General features: G+C 41.7%; 1 protein-coding gene across 1 annotated transcript; it reads left to right on the top strand.

The window, feature by feature from the left end:
* The first annotated feature begins 794 nt into the window (after nt 1-794).
* On the top strand, nt 795-17,155 carry LOC120536439 (ras-related protein Rab-7b-like). Its single transcript, XM_039764787.1, has 6 exons — nt 795-949; nt 7,219-7,359; nt 7,556-7,682; nt 15,072-15,287; nt 16,033-16,158; nt 16,318-17,155. Exons 2-6 carry the CDS (start codon nt 7,316-7,318, stop codon nt 16,417-16,419), a joined length of 615 nt encoding a protein of 204 aa, XP_039620721.1. The 5' UTR covers nt 795-949; nt 7,219-7,315; the 3' UTR covers nt 16,420-17,155.
* The last annotated feature ends 452 nt before the right edge of the window (nt 17,156-17,607 follow it).

Here is a 17,607-nt window from a genome sequence, read left to right as displayed (position 1 = left end):
ACTATCTATCTATCTATCTATCTATCTATCTATCTATCTATCTATCTATCTATCTATCTATCTATCTATCTATCTCTTTGCTATATAGTGCTCTTCATATCTATCTGTCTGTCTGTCTCTTGATAGTGGTACCAATACCCACTTGACTAAAACTCACACAAGGACAAATTAAAATCACCAATTACACTCACATGCAAATCTGGAGAAAAAAAACCCATAATAACACAGAGAGAACATGCAAACTACAAACAGAATTCAGCTTAGGAGTGGAAATCGAAGCACTGTGCCACCATGCTAGCCCTATTCTGTCTTTTAGTGCTCTTAGATCCACTTTGAAGTGTGCCTTTGAGGGCATTGACTCACATTCCAGACATCTTGGGTGCAACATAATTGTGTGATGCGACTTCAGACACACTAATGAACAATCCAGAGTAGCTGCTTCACTTTCCATGTCATGGGCTGATACCTTTGCACATCTGGGTAAGTGGAAGAAAGCACAGTGTGGAGTCAACCTACTTAGCAAATAAAGCCTAATCATCTAGATTGGAAATGAACGTACAGAAGCTCACAGATACAGCTCGGCTCTTTGGGCTGATTGACCTGACAACCAGCAGGCCCCATGTTTAAGTTACTCTCAATAAAAAAGTTTTTCAGAACGCATGAAAGAGGAACATGCAAAGACTCGACTTGAAATCCCTGAGGCTCTGCATTAGAGGAAAGCTGCTGCAACTCCTCCCCTCCTCATGCTGTACAACAAACCAGAAGTAAAAGAAAATGCTGTACTTTCCTGGCAGAAGTTCAGTAACCCTGTAGAAAGCCAAAAGGGAGGAGCGCCACGGATAGCAAAGGCTGGCAGCATGTTGGAGGCTGGATGAGGAGGTGGCCTCTCAATTTCTTCTTCTCCCTTTGCTGACAGGGCCAGTGGGGATCTGACTGCCAAGGCTAAATGGTGAGACTTCTTTTGTTCTTTGTTAAAGTGTGTCTTCTGTGGGTTAATGGGATATCATATGGGGAGGGGGGATTGGTGAATTGGGGGCATACTCTTCTTAATATTGCTAAAACTGGCTGTAGGTGGAGCAAGGAGTGAAGAAAGATTAGGGTGGTCAGAAGTTGTTGGACACAGACACCTGGGAGACGCCTGATGTGGATTACTTTGAGAAGTCACTTGGTAACAATTTTCCTTTAGTAAAGGTGGTAAACTAAATAAGTGACATTTTCACCACCATTTCTAGAAACTGGTTGAACAGGTATTTTCTCCGACACTAATGTCAGCAGTCAATCCAGCATTCAGCTGATAGTTGACGCTACCCAAATAGCAGGTTCAAATGTAAATTAGGGAGCCAACTAAAAGGGGAGATTGTGTTACCACCTATTAATGAGAAATAACAAGATTTGACATCCATGTTTGAAATGAATGTTAAAGATCTTTGGTTGATAATCACAGCCAGGCACTGTACAATCAAATCCGTTTTTTATATAGTGTCTTTAATATGAAACATACTACATACTCAGTAGCATATATAGATAGATAGATAGATAGATAGATAGATAGATAGATAGATAGATAGAGAAACTGGAAGGTAAAGTGGTCAACATAAGATAATGTGAACTTTCCACGTCATCTCATTCAATCATTTTGAATAGTCTGGGGGATGATATAGTGGCACAGAGGTTGGTGCTACTCACTCACAATACTAGAATCTTGAATAGGAGTTCTACTCTGGGTACAGTCTGTATTGAGTTGGTATATTCTCTCTATATGTCTTGCATGGGATTTCCTCCAAGCACTCTGGTTTTGCTGCGAAATCAACTGGCACCCCTTCCAAGCCTACTTTCTGTCCTGTACCTATGTCAGTGAGGTAAAGACTATGTCACGTTAGACGTCTTTTCCAGTGATTTTCAGTCTTTGTGTTTATTTATACAATTGTAGTGAGTTGGTGCACTCCTGTGAAGGCTGGTTGTGCAATGTGACATATCCAGCACTTAACTCCAACTAGTTGGACTCGCACTGACAAAATCAAACAGATTTGATTTTATCTTTACTGTAATTGTAGAGGTGGGCTCCGTGTGCATGACAAGTGACAACCATCTGGAAGTACAATACATATAATGCAATGACAAAGAATAAGGAACACAGGCTGTTTTGGACCTGACAAACAGAAAGGCTTATCTCTCTGTTGTCTTGTATTTTATGAACCAAGACAGAATGTGTAAAAGAAAAAACAGGAATAAATTCGCCATTCCTATTAACCCTTCATACATCACTGGCTCTGTCAGGCAGCAGGTTGTTGGCTGCCAGAATCTGGGGCAGGCATGACTGTGCTGGAAAGTAAGCCTACAGTCTCCTTACATTATGTGACATGTCCAGCGATTTAGTTACCCAACAACTAGAAGTCACATAATGTGACAACAGCTTTAGGCTCTGGCATCCGTACTGCCGAACTACATTGTGTGGCTTTAATAACAGATGGATATGTGCATGGATGGATGTTTATTTCTGCCTTACAGGAAGTTATCCATTCATCCATCCATCCATTCATTTTCTAAACCTGCTAATCCAGAGCAGGGTTGTGGTGAAACTGGAGCCTATCGTTCTCTGAAAAATGATTAAGGGCCACTCTTCATCTCTCAGCATGAACACAGACAGCCTACCTGGAACACCCACTGTGACCAATCTTATTCATTTAATGAAAGTTTGCCAGATATGGGAGACATACTGTATCACCACTTGAAAATCTGATCAGATGCACTGCCTTATTGGATCTATTGCTACTGGCACACCATACAGGATTTGGTTTCTGGGTTTTGCCCATTACTGCTGGGATAGACTTTGGCTCTGACCATGATACTGAATTTAAACATGTGTGGAATGTAAATGGGTGGATGGAGAGGTGGCATGATGGCACAGTGAGTAGTGATGTGGCCTCACAGATCTAACATCTTGGATTTGAATCTTTTACCCAGTGACTGTCAGTGTAGAGTTTGGATGTTTTCCCCATGTTTGAAGGGGCTTTCCTCTGAGTGTTGCTGTGTTCATCCCACATCCCCAAAACATTCATTAAGTTAATTAGTCTTGTGTATATGAATGACCTTTCCAGGGCTGTTTCCTGCTTGTTGCCTAATGCAACTACTGGTTAAGTCTCTGACCCACAACTAGATAAAGCAGACATGAGGATGTTATTGATGGATTTTTATCTCCTTTCTAGTTCTGCATGCTTCTTAACGGTTATCACTCGGTATTTTAGGCATCGTGATCTGCATTCAGGCCTGTAGGACCTAAAAGATCTTTTTGGGGTTTCATTGATGATTATCTTACTTCTAGAAAGCAAAGTGACACTAGCAGCAATGCTTATAAATGGGTATTTCCAGCAGCCTCTAAGTACTAACAGATGGCAGCATGGGAATGTCATCAGTATTCCTTATCCTCTCCAGGTATAAATTTTATTTTAACACATACAGTATCTTCCTTTCAGTTCATATAAGCTGTGTTGGCAGAGGTCAAATCTGAGAAGGTAGGTCTTCCTTTAGGGTTTAATACAGGACATTGCCAGTTCATCTTTATTTTATATGGTATCTTTTATGTTAAGTGCTACCCCAGAATACTTTGAACAAATAACTCTTATGGTTTGGTGACAAGAGAAAACACTTGTATTGACCCACTGAGATATTTTCATTGCTGCTCACTTATTTCAAAGTGTTATATAAAGGGTGGCATTATGGATCCAACTTATTGGGCTCATATCTCATGGATCGTCACCATCTATGTGGACTTTGAATATTCTTCAAATGTGAGTGTGGGTGTGTGGACACAGAGATGAAGCATCACCTTCTCTGGGTAAGGTTCTTACCTTATGCCCGATATAGCTAGGATAGACACTGGTCCTCAGTGGCTCTGAACTGGATTAAGATGGTTTTGTTAATGTTACATTATGTAGGGAATGGCGATAGCCTACTGATCTCTGGGCACAAGTGACCTCCCAGGAGTTCATGTAAAAGGACCTAAATGGCCTTATCCGTCTTCAGAAACTCCAAGTGTTTGCTTGCATTCAAATGGCCCTTTATGAATTTGAATGGTTTGCTAAGTTGGTGGTGTCTCAACTGGTGGGACTTCACCTTAAAATTAATATAAAATAATATGAACACTCTGGAAATCAGCTACTTGCAGGCAAGCCTCCACTTTATATATGTCACATGCATGAATTTTTATAACGTTCTACTGACATTTTTATTTGAAAAGTACTATATAAGAGATTAAGATGGCCTACCAATATGTTGAGTGAGATTATTTGTTTGGCTCTGTGATCTACTCGAGGAGATGAGTTTGTGAATATTACTGTATGAGAATAGCCTGCTGATTTCCATTCATCAGTAAAGCAACATTTAGTCTGCTTTTATTTCAAAGGCACTATATAAAAGAACATTAATGGTCTACTAATTTTGAACATTAGTGAAGTTCCAGCAGGAAGGATACATGAAAGGGTTTTAGCAGCTTCCAAATTTTTCTTACTTAAAGGTGCCATAAATTTGCTTTTTATTTGGAAGGTGCTACAATCAGAAGAGTTGTCTGGCTTTCTCAAGAGTACATTGGAGAAACATTACATAAAATGATGTGAATGACCTGAAAATACAAACCACTGGAAAGGCTCCACTGGTGTTTATCGTTTAAACTGTGTTATGTGAAAGCTTTGTTATCTCGGCCAAATAACAAGCTTCAAGGAGGTACCATTTATTCCAAACTCAAAGTACTGAAAGATCTGTGTGGCCACCCCATTGGTGAGGCTCCAGGATTTTAATTCATGGAAGACACCATGTTCTTAAAAATAATCGTGATGGTCTGGTCATCTTCATCCAGTATTAAAGTTCTTGAAGTCTGAGGACCCATATGGAGTTCTGTGAATGGTGTGCTGATCTTTTTCTGGTGGGGAAGCTCTACTAATTGGTTTGGATTTAACATTGTGTTCTTTCTCAGGGCTCTACTGTATTTCAGAATGGAGTCGCTGATGGTATGAGGTACCCACCCAGAACAGGTCAACAATACATTACAGAACCCACTTACATATACAGTATGCCCACATTCACACAGTGCCACGTCAGAGTTGTCAGTTAGTCCAGCCTTTGTGTTCTTTGGGTTTTGAGAGGAAAAATTGGACTGCCTGGAGATGCATTCACGCAGACACAGGGAGAAATGCACATTCCACACTGTCCTCAGCTGGTCATGAGAACTGAAACCAGAATTCTGGGTCCATGAAACAGCAATGCTAACCATTTCACTGACCAGTTTCAATTTAATAATGAGTTAAATAGCTTTTGGATTTCTGTGATGGAAAGATACAATGGTGCAGTGGTAGAAGAACAAGGAGACTCAGGTTCAAATCCTCCCAGATGCTCCTTATGTGTAGTTTGCATGTTGTCCATTTGGGTTTGCTCCGGTCTACTCTCACAGTCCAAAGTAATGCTGTTTAGATGGGTTTGTTGTGCTAAGTCGGTCATGAGAGTTGTGTGTTTGCACTGTGATGAGCTGGCGGCCTTTCCAGAAGATTGATCCTGCGTGATGTTTGCTGAGATAGGCACCTGTGACCTGGCTCTGGATAATCTGGTTTAGAAAATGAATCGATTTCTACTCTCACACAAGCTTTCAAAAGTCTGTTTCCATTCAAAAGGCACCATAAAAATTACAATAATGTCTTTCTGAACTCATTCCTTTGAAGGAAGGTAATTGAAAGTAACCTTCACCACTTAGTAAGGATCCAAATTGTAATTTAATTTAACAGACTCTATGTTAAATACCAGCTCTCGAGGATGCAAAAGTCTTTTGTTTGAAAGACACCACACCGTGTTCTTCAAATTCGTCTAAACCAGGAGTTCCCAAACTTTTTTTGCCGCAGACCCCTTTACCAAAAACTTTTAAAACCATCGACCCCCTAGTCACATGCAATGGTTTTTCATGTCCACACTTGCTTTGATAAGTTCGTTAAGACAATGCACAGACATGTTTGCGCTACATGTATTTTCATGCATTCTTACGTGTGACTCTTTTAATGACACATTTTACCTTTTTGTTCACAAGTTTGGTATGTAATGTGTTTTTATCAAAAAAGTGTTCTTTTGAATTATTTTGCTTCATAATTAGGTGCCTATTGGAATCCTAGATATTTTAAAGTAACAAACACATAGCAGTAGTAAGGGGGTCTTTTTTTGCTGTCGTTGACCCCCAAATTTTTTTATTGAAACTATCGACCCCTAGAAAGTTCAAATCGACCCCAGGGGGTCAATATCGACCACTTTGGGAAGCCTTGGTCTAAACAGCTGCTCTCCACCTACTGATGAGGTACCTGTCACCTGTTCTTGTTTGAGAGGTGCTGTATGAAAGGATTTAAAGGCCATTGAGATACTAAACTTATCATCAGTCAACATGCAAAGGTCTCCTTAGAATAGAAAGTCAATCCTATAAACACCGAAAAAACATTTGCAGCAGCTGTCCGCCTCCACCCACAAGAAATATGTGCTTCCCTAAGAAAAGCGTACACAACTTCCCCGTGAGAACAAAAACTTCCCTGAGGCTTGAACTGTCAGCCAGCGAGCCGCCTTTGACCTTGTTGATTTGAATTAGGCCTACGTGTTTGAGAGGACACACCTCCACACTTGACAGCCAGCATCACAGATTGAGCTGCATAGGCAGGACTTGACAACTCACAAATGTTGCAGAGCAGCTGGGAATGAGAAGTGCCCTGCTTCCAGAACTTCTGGCAGATTTCTATATAAGTGATTTCCCAAAAAATCCCTTCCAGTGACTACTTACTTGACATTTTCATTTCGATGAAGACATGCAAATCTGTGCAGAAATTCCCCAAGCTGTGAGGCAGGTGGTAGTTACAGAAGCTCCCCTCTGAAGTACGACATTTTTCTGGGTGAAGTCTTCTGTGTAATTGAAATGGCATTCTGGACTTGCTCTGTTTCCAGTCTCACGCTACCGAGGCTCATCCATTGGATGTCTTTGCTCTGCTGACCTTGTGCTGCATGGAGCCTTTTGTAGGGCTGGTGATGTGGGTGGGGTGACGTGCAGGCAGGGGCAGCCACTGTTGTTTTAGCTTTTCAGGACAATAGCCGCTTTAATTTGTAATGCTGCTCTCCTGACACAGCACCCGAGGGTCAGCCTATTTGCTCAGGCTTCTCTCTGCCAACATCATGACGCCTGACTTGTTTTCATCTGTTTGGCAGAATTCCATCTGACTGCCAACTGTGACTACAAATTATCAGGCAGCCTCTGAGATTCGCCTCTGGGAGGTGCCGTGGATTTCCTTGTCCAGGTTTCTTCATGAAGACCGTTGATTTGAAGATTGTCATCCTTGGAGCACTGGGGTAAGAATTATTACCTTATGTATAAAATAAGCAGTCTGGGTACAACTAGGGTGGGGTGGGGGGCACCCCTGCTCCCACAGGTACTTTCAGAATTCCTAGGTCTTGTTTTCTTACCGCTGTATGTTCAGCTGACTAGAGTGTTTCAAGATGCCAGGGCTCAGGCCAGTTATACTGCCTTCTCTTGCTCTCTTGGCAGTGTGGGAAAGACATCACTGCTCTACCAGTACATACACAACAAGTTTTATGAAGATTACCGAACCACCTTAGGAGCCAGCGTCCTGACGAAGACCATCACTGTCCAGAACAAGACTGTCAAGCTGCAGGTGTGTGTGTGCGTGCAGGGCTGGGATGATATGGATTTCTTTTTGGTATTTGTATTTTTCTTTACTTCTTTATATCTTCTTCTGTTGAATTTGTGGGCACATCTTTCTTCTTGTATGGTATTTCTATTACACTCTATGCTATACAGGGCACTTCCGTTGTTCTGGTGCCATGTAAGGGGCTGGCATCCCATACAAGACAGATGGGGTCTTTTGCTCCTTACTTCTGGGACAGGCTCCCAGTAAGTCCATGAGACCACATATGGGATCAGTGCAGGTTAGGAAGCGTATAAAAGGAAAAGTGTGCACATGTGTGTATGTGAATGTACAGATAATTGCATGTGTGTGTGTTTGTGGGTGTGCATGTGTGTATATGGGTGTGCTCAAGTGTGTATGTGTGTGTGCGAGCATGTGTGTATACTGAAGTGTGCTTGATAGCATGTGGTTGTGCGCATATGTGTGTATATGGGTGTGTACATGTATGAATGTAGCTGTGCACATGTGTGTATAAAGGTGTGTCTGTATGTGTGTGTGTGTGTGTGTGTGTGCATGTGAGTATATGGGTGTGCTCAAGTGTGTATGTGTGTGTGCGAGCATGTGTGTATACTGAAGTGTGCTTGATAGCATGTGGTTGTGCGCATATGTGTGTACATGTATGAATGTAGCTGTGCACATGTGTGTATAAAGGTGTGTCTGTATGTGTGTGTGTGTGTGTGTACTCATGGTAGCATATGGGTGTGCCCACATGTGTGTAAATGGGTGTGTGCATGTGTGTATAAAGGTGTGCCTGTGCATGTGTGTGTATGTGTGCATATAGTTCAATGCATGTATATGTATATATATATATATCAGGCGGCACGGTGGCGCAGTGGTAGTGGTGCTGCCTCGCAGTAAGGAGACCCGGGTTCACTTCCCAGGTCCACCCTGCGTGGAGTTTACATGTTCTCCCCGTGTCTGGGTGGGTTTCCTCCTACAGTCCAAAGACATGCAGGTTAGGTGTATTGGCGATTCTAAATTGTCATTGGTGTGTGTGTGTGTGTGCCCAGGATTTGTTCCTGCCTTGCGCCCTGTGTTGTCTGGGATTGGCTCCAGCAGACCCCTGTGTTAGGATATAGTGGGTTGGACAATGACTGACTGATATATATATACATTATATATATTTTAGTGCTGGGCAGCGATTAAAATTTTTAATCGCGATTAATCACAGACACTCACAACAATCACATTATGTGCAAAATTCAATAATGAACTCAAAAGTAGTGTATTGCGTGTATTTGGTTTGCAAACACATTAAACAAATAAGGTGCTTTTAAACAGCAGTATTCCCTTTATATTAAAATATTTCTTGAAAATCTCAATTTGCCAGTGCCAGGGCATTAACGTTTTGTCTAGTTTGTTATAGAAAAACAAGTTGCCCTCAGAGTCCAGTGTCACGATCACAACATTATAACAGGCACCTTCCGAGCAACAGCAAGTTAACATTTCTACATCAGATTTCTTTTTTATCTGAACTGATACCAGCAGAAACATTTACTTTTATCAGGGAGCAGCATAAACAGTCTATGTTCAGTAGCAACTCCTTGAGGGCTAATATTTTTTCCAAAAAACTCTTCTGAAGGATTTCTGAAAAGCACACAAAGCAATGGTTTCACACATAAATCAACGTAAAACGACTGTTGTGCCTGCTGTGCCTGCTGTTGCTGCCTGTTTGCAGTTTGCGGCAGCAGTGGCTACGCAGGGGGGCGGCTGGACAGCCAGTAGGATTGCACAGTGGGCTGGCTGCTTGGTTATCTTTCTGAGACGGGTGCGCAGGGGTGGCAGTTGCAGTAAGAAGCAATATGGTTTGTACCTCTTGTCATTGTGTCTGTCCTCCCAGGCAAACGTTTCCATAGGTGCATCAGCTACACAAACGTGTTCAGCACCACAATCAGCTGGGGACTGATCAGCTGAAGCCAGTACCTCACCTTCATTTTCGATCTACTGTACATCTCCAGATCACTTGCATCAAAATCAGAGTCCAATTCAGTGATAATACGAAAAAAGTCATCCGCGGATTATTTTTCTTTGAGCATTTGCTTTGGTATCTCTACACATTCCATTTTGAGAAGCTGTTTGCTCTTCATGCACATGGAGGGAATCGAGGTCAAATCAACAAAGCTAAGTTTCCTTCTAGCAAAAGTGTATTGAAAAGCACTGTAACAAGATCACTGATCTCTATCGATCGCTAGCGAGACTGAGGCATTCACAATAATAATAATAATAATAACAAAAAATGTGTTAATGCGCGATAAAATAATTGTTGGCGTTAATTAATTAATGCGTTAATGAGATAATAATGAGTTAACTTGCCCAGCCCTAATAATATATATTATATATTATATATATTGAATTCAAGTCATTTTAGTTTATTTTGTATAGCGCTCTTCTCTGAGTGCAGACACAGAACACTGTGCAAGCTCTCAGAAAGATATGAAATATTGCTTTCGCAAATTACTAAAAAATGAATTAGTATACTGTGGACATGGCCCGGACACAGACAGGCAGACATGTTGTAATCCACCACCACATGTTTATTTACAATACTATATACAAGATTAAAGTGCACACAAACCCCAAAAGTCCCCAAAGTCCTGGCCAATAGCACATCTGCCTTCACTCTTCGGGCCCCCTTCACTCTCGTCTCCTGCTTTGTCCTGCTTCCACCCGACTCCAGCCTCGAATGAATGGAGGCGGCCCCTTTTATCCACACCCGGATGTGTTCCAGGTGCTCCCCGGGAATCACCCACCGACACGCTCCTGTGTGGCGGAAGTGCAGGCTGTACTCCCGGAAACTCTCCGGGTGTCCCTTCTTCTCTTCCCCCCAGTACTGAGTGCTGAGGTCCAGGGCTCCAAAAGCATCGGGGCGCCCCCTGGTGGTGACCACGGGCCCCTACAGGTTGGGCTTCCAAGCCCTCTACCCGTGGCCCCCAAAGCAACCAGGGTGGCGGCCCCCAAGTGATCCAGGGCAGGCTTAGACCCTCTTCCGGTCCTTCATGGCGTCCCGGCCGGGTCGTCGTCCCTGGCATCACTGACAATACATAAATATGCAGATTTGTTTAAAACCCAGAGGAGACAAACTGGCAACCAATTAACATAAGTGAAAAATAACAATAACTTTCCATTAATAAATTGATTTACATTTATATATAAGTTATTATTTAGTTTATCCAAGTCAACTTACAACATTTATGGTACAATTGGTTACATTTCTTTTTGGTATTCCAAATGGAGCATAGACAGATTAAGCGACTTGTCAGTAACAGGACTTGAATCCACAACCTCAGGGTTTGAGGTCCAAAGCCTTAACCACTTCACCACACTGCCAGCCTGGATGAAGTATGTAAGTTTGTGTACATGTGTGTATGTCTGCTGCTCTAATGATGTGTGTGAGGGTCTGGCACTATGTCTAAAGCACTGCAGTTTAATCCAAAAGGCTCTTGATCCAAACAGCAGCAGTGTGAGGCCGAGTTATTCACTTGAACAAGCCAACAAAAAAAAACGGTTCTGCTACAGCTTTAAGACATAAAGAGTCTTGAGAGGGTTCTGTTATAGAAAGGCACTGCATAAAGCAATTACGTAGATCTCATTTAGAAGATTTTATACAGACTGACAAACCATATGTATTTGGAAACAGAGGACCAAGAATTGCAGAACAAAATCCTAAATAAAATGAGTCCTAATGCTGACAACTAAAAGCACTTTGTGAAACAGTGAGGAGATAAAGCAAACTGTTGGCCAGTTGTAATTGAACAGTTGGAACTTGTAGTCACTTACTGAAAGACCTAAGATGAAAATAAATAATAAGAGTGCACAGCAGGTTACAGTGCCTATAAAAGTATTTACACCCTTGGACTTTTTCACATGTAGGCTGGGATTGGCTCCAGCAGACCCCCGTGACCCTGTAGTTAGGATATACAGTAATCCCTCCTCGATTGCGGGGGTTGCGTTCCAGACCCCCCCCCGTGATAGGTGAAAATCCTCGAAGTAGAAACCATATGTTTGTATGGTTATTTTTATATATTTTAAGCCCTTATAAACTCTCCCACACTGTTTATAAATATTCTCCGCACAGTTATACAGTAAACCCTCGTTTATCGCTGTTAATACGTTCCAGACTCTACCACGATAAATGAATTTCCTCGAAATTCTATCTAAAATTTTCACAGTTAGAGCATAGAAAACCTGTTTACGACCTTCTAAATACGTTTTTTTAACATTATTAGAGCCCTCTAGACATGAAATAACACCCTTTAGTTAAAAGTTTAAACTGTGCTCCATGACAAGACAGAGATGACAGTTCTTTCTCACAATTAAAAGAATGCAAACATATCTTCTCTTCAAAGGAGTGTGCGTCAGGAGCAGAGAATGTCAGAGAGTGAGAGAGAGAGAAAAGCAAACAATCAAAAATCAATAGGGCTGTTCGGGCCTTTAAGTATGTGAAGCATCGCGATAAAGCGGCCGCAAGGAAGGGCGCAATGTGAAGGTAGTCTTTCAGCATTTTTTAGAGGAGTGCCCGTATCCTCTAGGCAAACAGCCACTGTTCAAACAGCCCCTCTGCTCACATCCCCCCTCTGTCAGGAGCAGAGAATGTCAGAGAGAGTGAGAGAGACAGAGAAAAGCAAACAATCAAAAATAAATACGTGCTGTTAAAGCTTTTAAGTGTGCGAAGCACCGCGCGGGAAGAATATCATATATCATTGAGGAGTTTTATTTAATATGTAATACGTGCTCTGATTGGGTAGCTTCTCAGCCATCCGCCAATAAAGTCCCTTGTTTGAAATCAACTGGGCAAACAAACTGAGGAAGCATGTACCATAAATTAAATGACCCATTGTCCGCAGAAATCCGTGAACCAGCGTAAAATCTGTGATATATATTTAGATATGCTTACATTTAAAATCCGCGATGGAGTGAAGTTGTGAAAGTCGAAGCGCGATATAGCGAGGGATCACTGTAGCGGGTTGGATAATGGATGGATGGATGGACTTTTTCACATTTTATTGTTGTACAACTTTCAATCACATTGAATCTAAGTTGTCTTTTTTGACAATAATGAAGAAAAAAAGACTCTCTCTGTCTCTGCAAAGTAGTCTAAATGAATTACGCGCACAAAGCTATTCACCTAAGGATTCACCCCACTCGATTCAGTATTTGTTTGATGAACCTTTGGCAGCCATGGTAGAGATGAACATGATCAGATACAGTGCCAGTGTTTGAGGTTGGAGCATACCTACCTTCCACTTGGCCAGAATTACTTTTTTTTTTAATTGATTTTTAAAGTTTGTCCTGATTCACTGTAATATGGGCGGAACCACAGGGGACAGCTAGTCTGAGATGTAATAATGTGCGGCTGTTTGAAAGAGCAGATACCATACAAATGTTTTCCAAGTATGGTACAGCATACTGTACTGCTGCCTACCCTCTTTTTTCCCATTTTATTCTGCTATCAGATATACAGAACTCTGTTCTGTTTGTAAGGTCTAAACACCCACGTTCCTAATTGCCTGTGCCTACATTCATGCAGTGTATTTCCAGCTGAGCTCTCATTGGTTGTCATCTCTTAGATACACACAAGCCCATCCCTATAACGTAAGACAACAACCAAACCTGCTTGTTGGGCTGAGATGCAGACTGGTTGGAATGGGTGACTGGGGATGTTAAGCTACACGACTGCTGTGACTGCCACCGAATCACTAACAATATACAAAGGAAACCTGCAGCTGAAAACTGATAGAAAAATCGTGGAACGTGACATGGTGGCTCTCTCCAAGAAGAAGGGCTCAGGTACCTTCATTTGTTGTTCGAGAGTGAGATTAGAGGCAGTCATCAGACCAGACTGTGCTAGTGAAATAAGAACTAATACCCTGGACTAAACATTTCACATAATGATCAATATGGAGTCCCATCCGTTATGAATGTACATTGAGCGCTTCTAGTCATATTTCCACTCATTGTTTTTAAGTTGGACTTTATAAATATTTAAAAAAAAAATCTTTGCGGTGCATGTAGTTATGTCTTTAGGGAGTTTCTTTTTGACCAACAATTTTTGGTTAATGTTTTTGTTTTGGTACTTTTGGTTTTGTTTTGATCTCTGGTTTTTGACCCCTTCCATGTTTAAAGAGTTTGGTTTTTGGCGTCATTTCCTATTTTCTGATTTAGTTCTGCTTTTTTTTCCCTTTTGAGGCAAAACATCCATCTACATTCATGAACTTAAGCCTCACTGTCTGTGATAAGATGAGTGCACTCTTAAAAATAAAGTTGCCAGAATGGTTCTTTATAATGATAAAATGGCAGAACAATTTATAGTTCCCAGAAGACCCATCCATGTGAAGGTTCCAGAAAGAACCTTTATTTATTAGATTAGTAACAGGTTTCAAACTATAAAAAAGATGTAGCAAATTTGTGACATTTCCACAAGTTCCTGATTTCAAAAGGACTTCATAAAATAACCCAAACTAAGCTCAGGATTTCTTGATTTGTTAGTATGGTAGTGTGGATGCCGGCCTGGACACGCTAATGTCACCCAACACACGTTTATTGACACAGTCCATTACACAAGTGCTCACACAACCCCAAAGTCCCCAAAAGTCCTGGCCACGACACAGTGCCTTCTCTTTCTTCAGGCCGCCTCCTTGCCTCCTCCAAGACCTTGTCTTCTCCTCCCGACTCCAGCCATCATATGGGGGGAGGCGGCCCCTTTTATAGCCACCTAGATATACTCCAGGTGTCCTCCCGTGACCTTCCACCGACACGCCCCTGTGTGGCGGAAGCACCAGCTGCGTACCCGGAACCACTCTGGGTGTCAAAGATCATCTTTCCCCCAGCACTTCCGGGTGTGGTGGAAGTGCTGAGGTCCAGGGCTCTTTAGGCACAGGGGCGCCCCCTGGCGAAGACCACAGGCCCCTACAGGGTAGAGCTTCAAAGCCCTATACCAGTGGCCCCCAAAGAAAGCAGGGTGGTCGCCCCCACGTGGTCTAGGGAGGACGTAAGCCCTCTTCTGGTCTTACTGGGTATCCCGGCCGGGTCGCCACCCCAGACACCTCCAACAGTAGCCCATTGTTCATTAAAGATTTCCATTTATTCCACATATTAGCAACCTTTTCAAAGCCCATGGCACCAATTTCATATGAAAGGAATTCTTCCCATAATGAAATGGGTCTTAGTCAAGCAAAGGTTCTACAAGGAGCACACAACCCAGTAAAGTACTTTTTACAGTACTTTTAAGAGTGTAGTGGACCAAAGTTCTTTACATGGTGCTACACAAAATGTATAAGTTGATGAGAACTGAATTATTATTTTTTTTAAATTCTTCTGCTTTGTGATATTCATCTTATGATAACTTCTTGTCTTCAGATCTGGGACACAGGAGGTCAAGAGCGTTTTCGCTCCATCGTCTCCACCTACTATAAGGGTTCAGATGGTTGTATCCTGGCCTTTGATGTGACTGACACAGATTCCTTTGAGGCTCTTGATTACTGGAAGAAAGATTTCCAAGAAAAGATCATCCCTAAGGATGCCAGCTACCCTTTTGTGGTCTTGGGGAATAAGATCGACATTCCAGACAGACAGGTAATCTTCTTCAATGAGCTCATGGTGAAGTCAAAGAAAATCAAGCAATAAAAAGAGGAGTAATTATAGTTTGAAGACAAGTTATATTTTTCAGAAAGGAGACATTCTTGAAACATTTCCCTGTGTGAAGGGGCTTCCTGTTTGTGGACTACTTTCATACTTTCATTATTTATTTAACAATGTTTTACCAACAAATACAATCATTTTGCACATTGTGAGCACACAAATGGATGACTTGATGCTTGGTTTATTAGAGATGAGTAACATGAGATTAGGGGCAGAGGAGAGAGATCGGTGTAGCATTTAGATGATGACATCCTCCGCTCCCACCTTCTCCCAGTATGCGAACTGCAGAGGGTCGAGGGAGTGGCGGACCTGTGGCCTCAGGTGGTTAGTAGTTAGTAGTTAGTTCGGTGGTTAGTTGGTAGTTAGCCAATAAAAGGTCACTTCTCATTGCATCCATAATGGCAAACACGATACAACACTCTACTATTAGAGGCAAAATGAGAAACATATACGAAGCCATAAGTTAGATTTATTTTTTCAAGTTGGGTAGAAGCCCACCAGTTTTAATTAGAAATTGTGTAAGTATATCTGAGAAACTTTCCAAGTGCATTTAATAAGATCCAGTAGTTGAAATGAGGAAAATTAAGTCTGCGGGTAATATTCCTTACCTTCAGGGAGAAGTTATCCCTGCTTATTAAGTGTCTCACGCTCAATTCATTATTTCTTGTCTACACTACAGGTTTCTTTTCGACAGGCATCGGACTGGTGTGAGGAGCGGAGTATTCCTTATCTGGAAGTGAGTGCCCGGGACAACATTAATGTTCAGCTAGCCTTTGAGACCCTCATTCAGAATGCCCTGGTTAAGGTAAGTTGAAATAACTAATGTCTACTAATAAAGTGTCCTAAGTAGCCTGGCGGCTGCAGTTGTGACTACCCTGTCATGCTGTTTCTATCTTCTGTCACTGTTTGGGTTGTTCACTGTCCCAGCATGAAGCCTTTCATTAGTTTTCTCTTCCTTTGACAGTACATGGAGCCAACAGAGAGCTACCTCACAGAATCCATCAAGTTGAAACCAGAAAAGGATGACAAGAAACACAAAAAGAAGAAGAAGAAGAAGTGCTGCTGATATAAGTTTCTAAAGGAGCGCCCAGAGACATTCTCTGTAAGACATTGACTTATAAAGGCCGTGCATGGAATATGCTGCTGTGCACAGGAGACAAAGGAGTTTACTCAGATCTTCTTGAGTGGAGACCACCAGGTCACGGCAGGGAGACCACACTTTACTGACATTCAGGCTCATGAGGTGCTTCATTTTTCAGAAAGCAGCCTTTAAGTAAATCAAATGAAGCACTTTGAACATGTTTCTCCACAAAGAGACTATGAAAGCCATTTTGCAGCACACTGTTTGGATTGCTTTACAGGTTTGCTGGGAGCTTCATTTCTTCACTAAAACTGTGTGATACCCCACATGATAAAAAAGTATTAATGAATGAATAGCTCCTAAACAGAATAGGTGAGGGAGGGTTGGAAATATAAGTCTTCAACACTCTGTGAAACGTGTCCTCCACTAAGGCCATGTGATAAAGAATAACAAATGTTACAAGTGGCAGTATAATATTACGATGTAAATTAACAGCATGGCACACAATCTTCAGTAGAGAAGACAAGAAGACATTCCTGGTACTGCCACAAGAGTGCAGCACAGCGCATCCCTGCATAGCAGCGTGCCCAGTGCATCAACAAAGGAGCATTGAACCACACCTGCAACCAACACCTGCTCCAATCTGGCACTTTATTATTAATGTTTCCTCAGATTTGCAAAGAAAATGTAGTGAAAATAAAAGGGAAGACCATCTGTGGAATTTGTTATTGTCCATTTGTTAAAAAAAAATAGTGTTGGCCCCACACACATAATATCGGCTCCTAATCATCTAAGTGAGCACCCGAAAGTCTGAGGTGATAAACCCGGTCTTGTGATTACAAATTATCATGGGATCATTGTCATCAAATGCCACATCAAGTTCAAGACTACTTATGAGAAACAATTTGGCAATAACTGAATTTGCAATAAAATTCAGTGTTTATTTGGAAATAAATTTGAGATAGAAAATGGGGTTTCCTTTCCAGTAAAATCTGTGTCATTCAAACCAGAAGAAAGGTGTTTAGTTCCTGACTGGAAGCATTTTATGCATTAATTCTGCATTCTTCTGTCTTTTAGTATTTAAATAAAGATTTCTAGTGAAAACAAAAAAAGATCACAGGAAGCGTGCATATCCTACACTAGGATAAGGCAGGGGAAGCGGGTTTAACAGCA

Source organism: Polypterus senegalus, chromosome 10 (assembly GCF_016835505.1).
Source record: "Polypterus senegalus isolate Bchr_013 chromosome 10, ASM1683550v1, whole genome shotgun sequence".
Taxonomy (NCBI): domain Eukaryota; kingdom Metazoa; phylum Chordata; class Cladistia; order Polypteriformes; family Polypteridae; genus Polypterus; species Polypterus senegalus.
The sequence above is the reverse complement of the archived record's forward strand: the minus strand, read 5'-3'. Positions and strand labels throughout refer to the sequence as shown.

Coding starts and splice junctions, on each gene's coding strand:
- LOC120536439 (XM_039764787.1), top strand. CDS start 7,316: ATGAAGACCGTTGATTTGAAGATTGTCATCCTTGGAGCACTGGG. Junction 7,683..15,071: donor ACAAGACTGTCAAGCTGCAG/GTGTGTGTGTGC, acceptor TCTTGTCTTCAG/ATCTGGGACACAGGAGGTCA. Junction 15,288..16,032: donor TCGACATTCCAGACAGACAG/GTAATCTTCTTC, acceptor TCTACACTACAG/GTTTCTTTTCGACAGGCATC.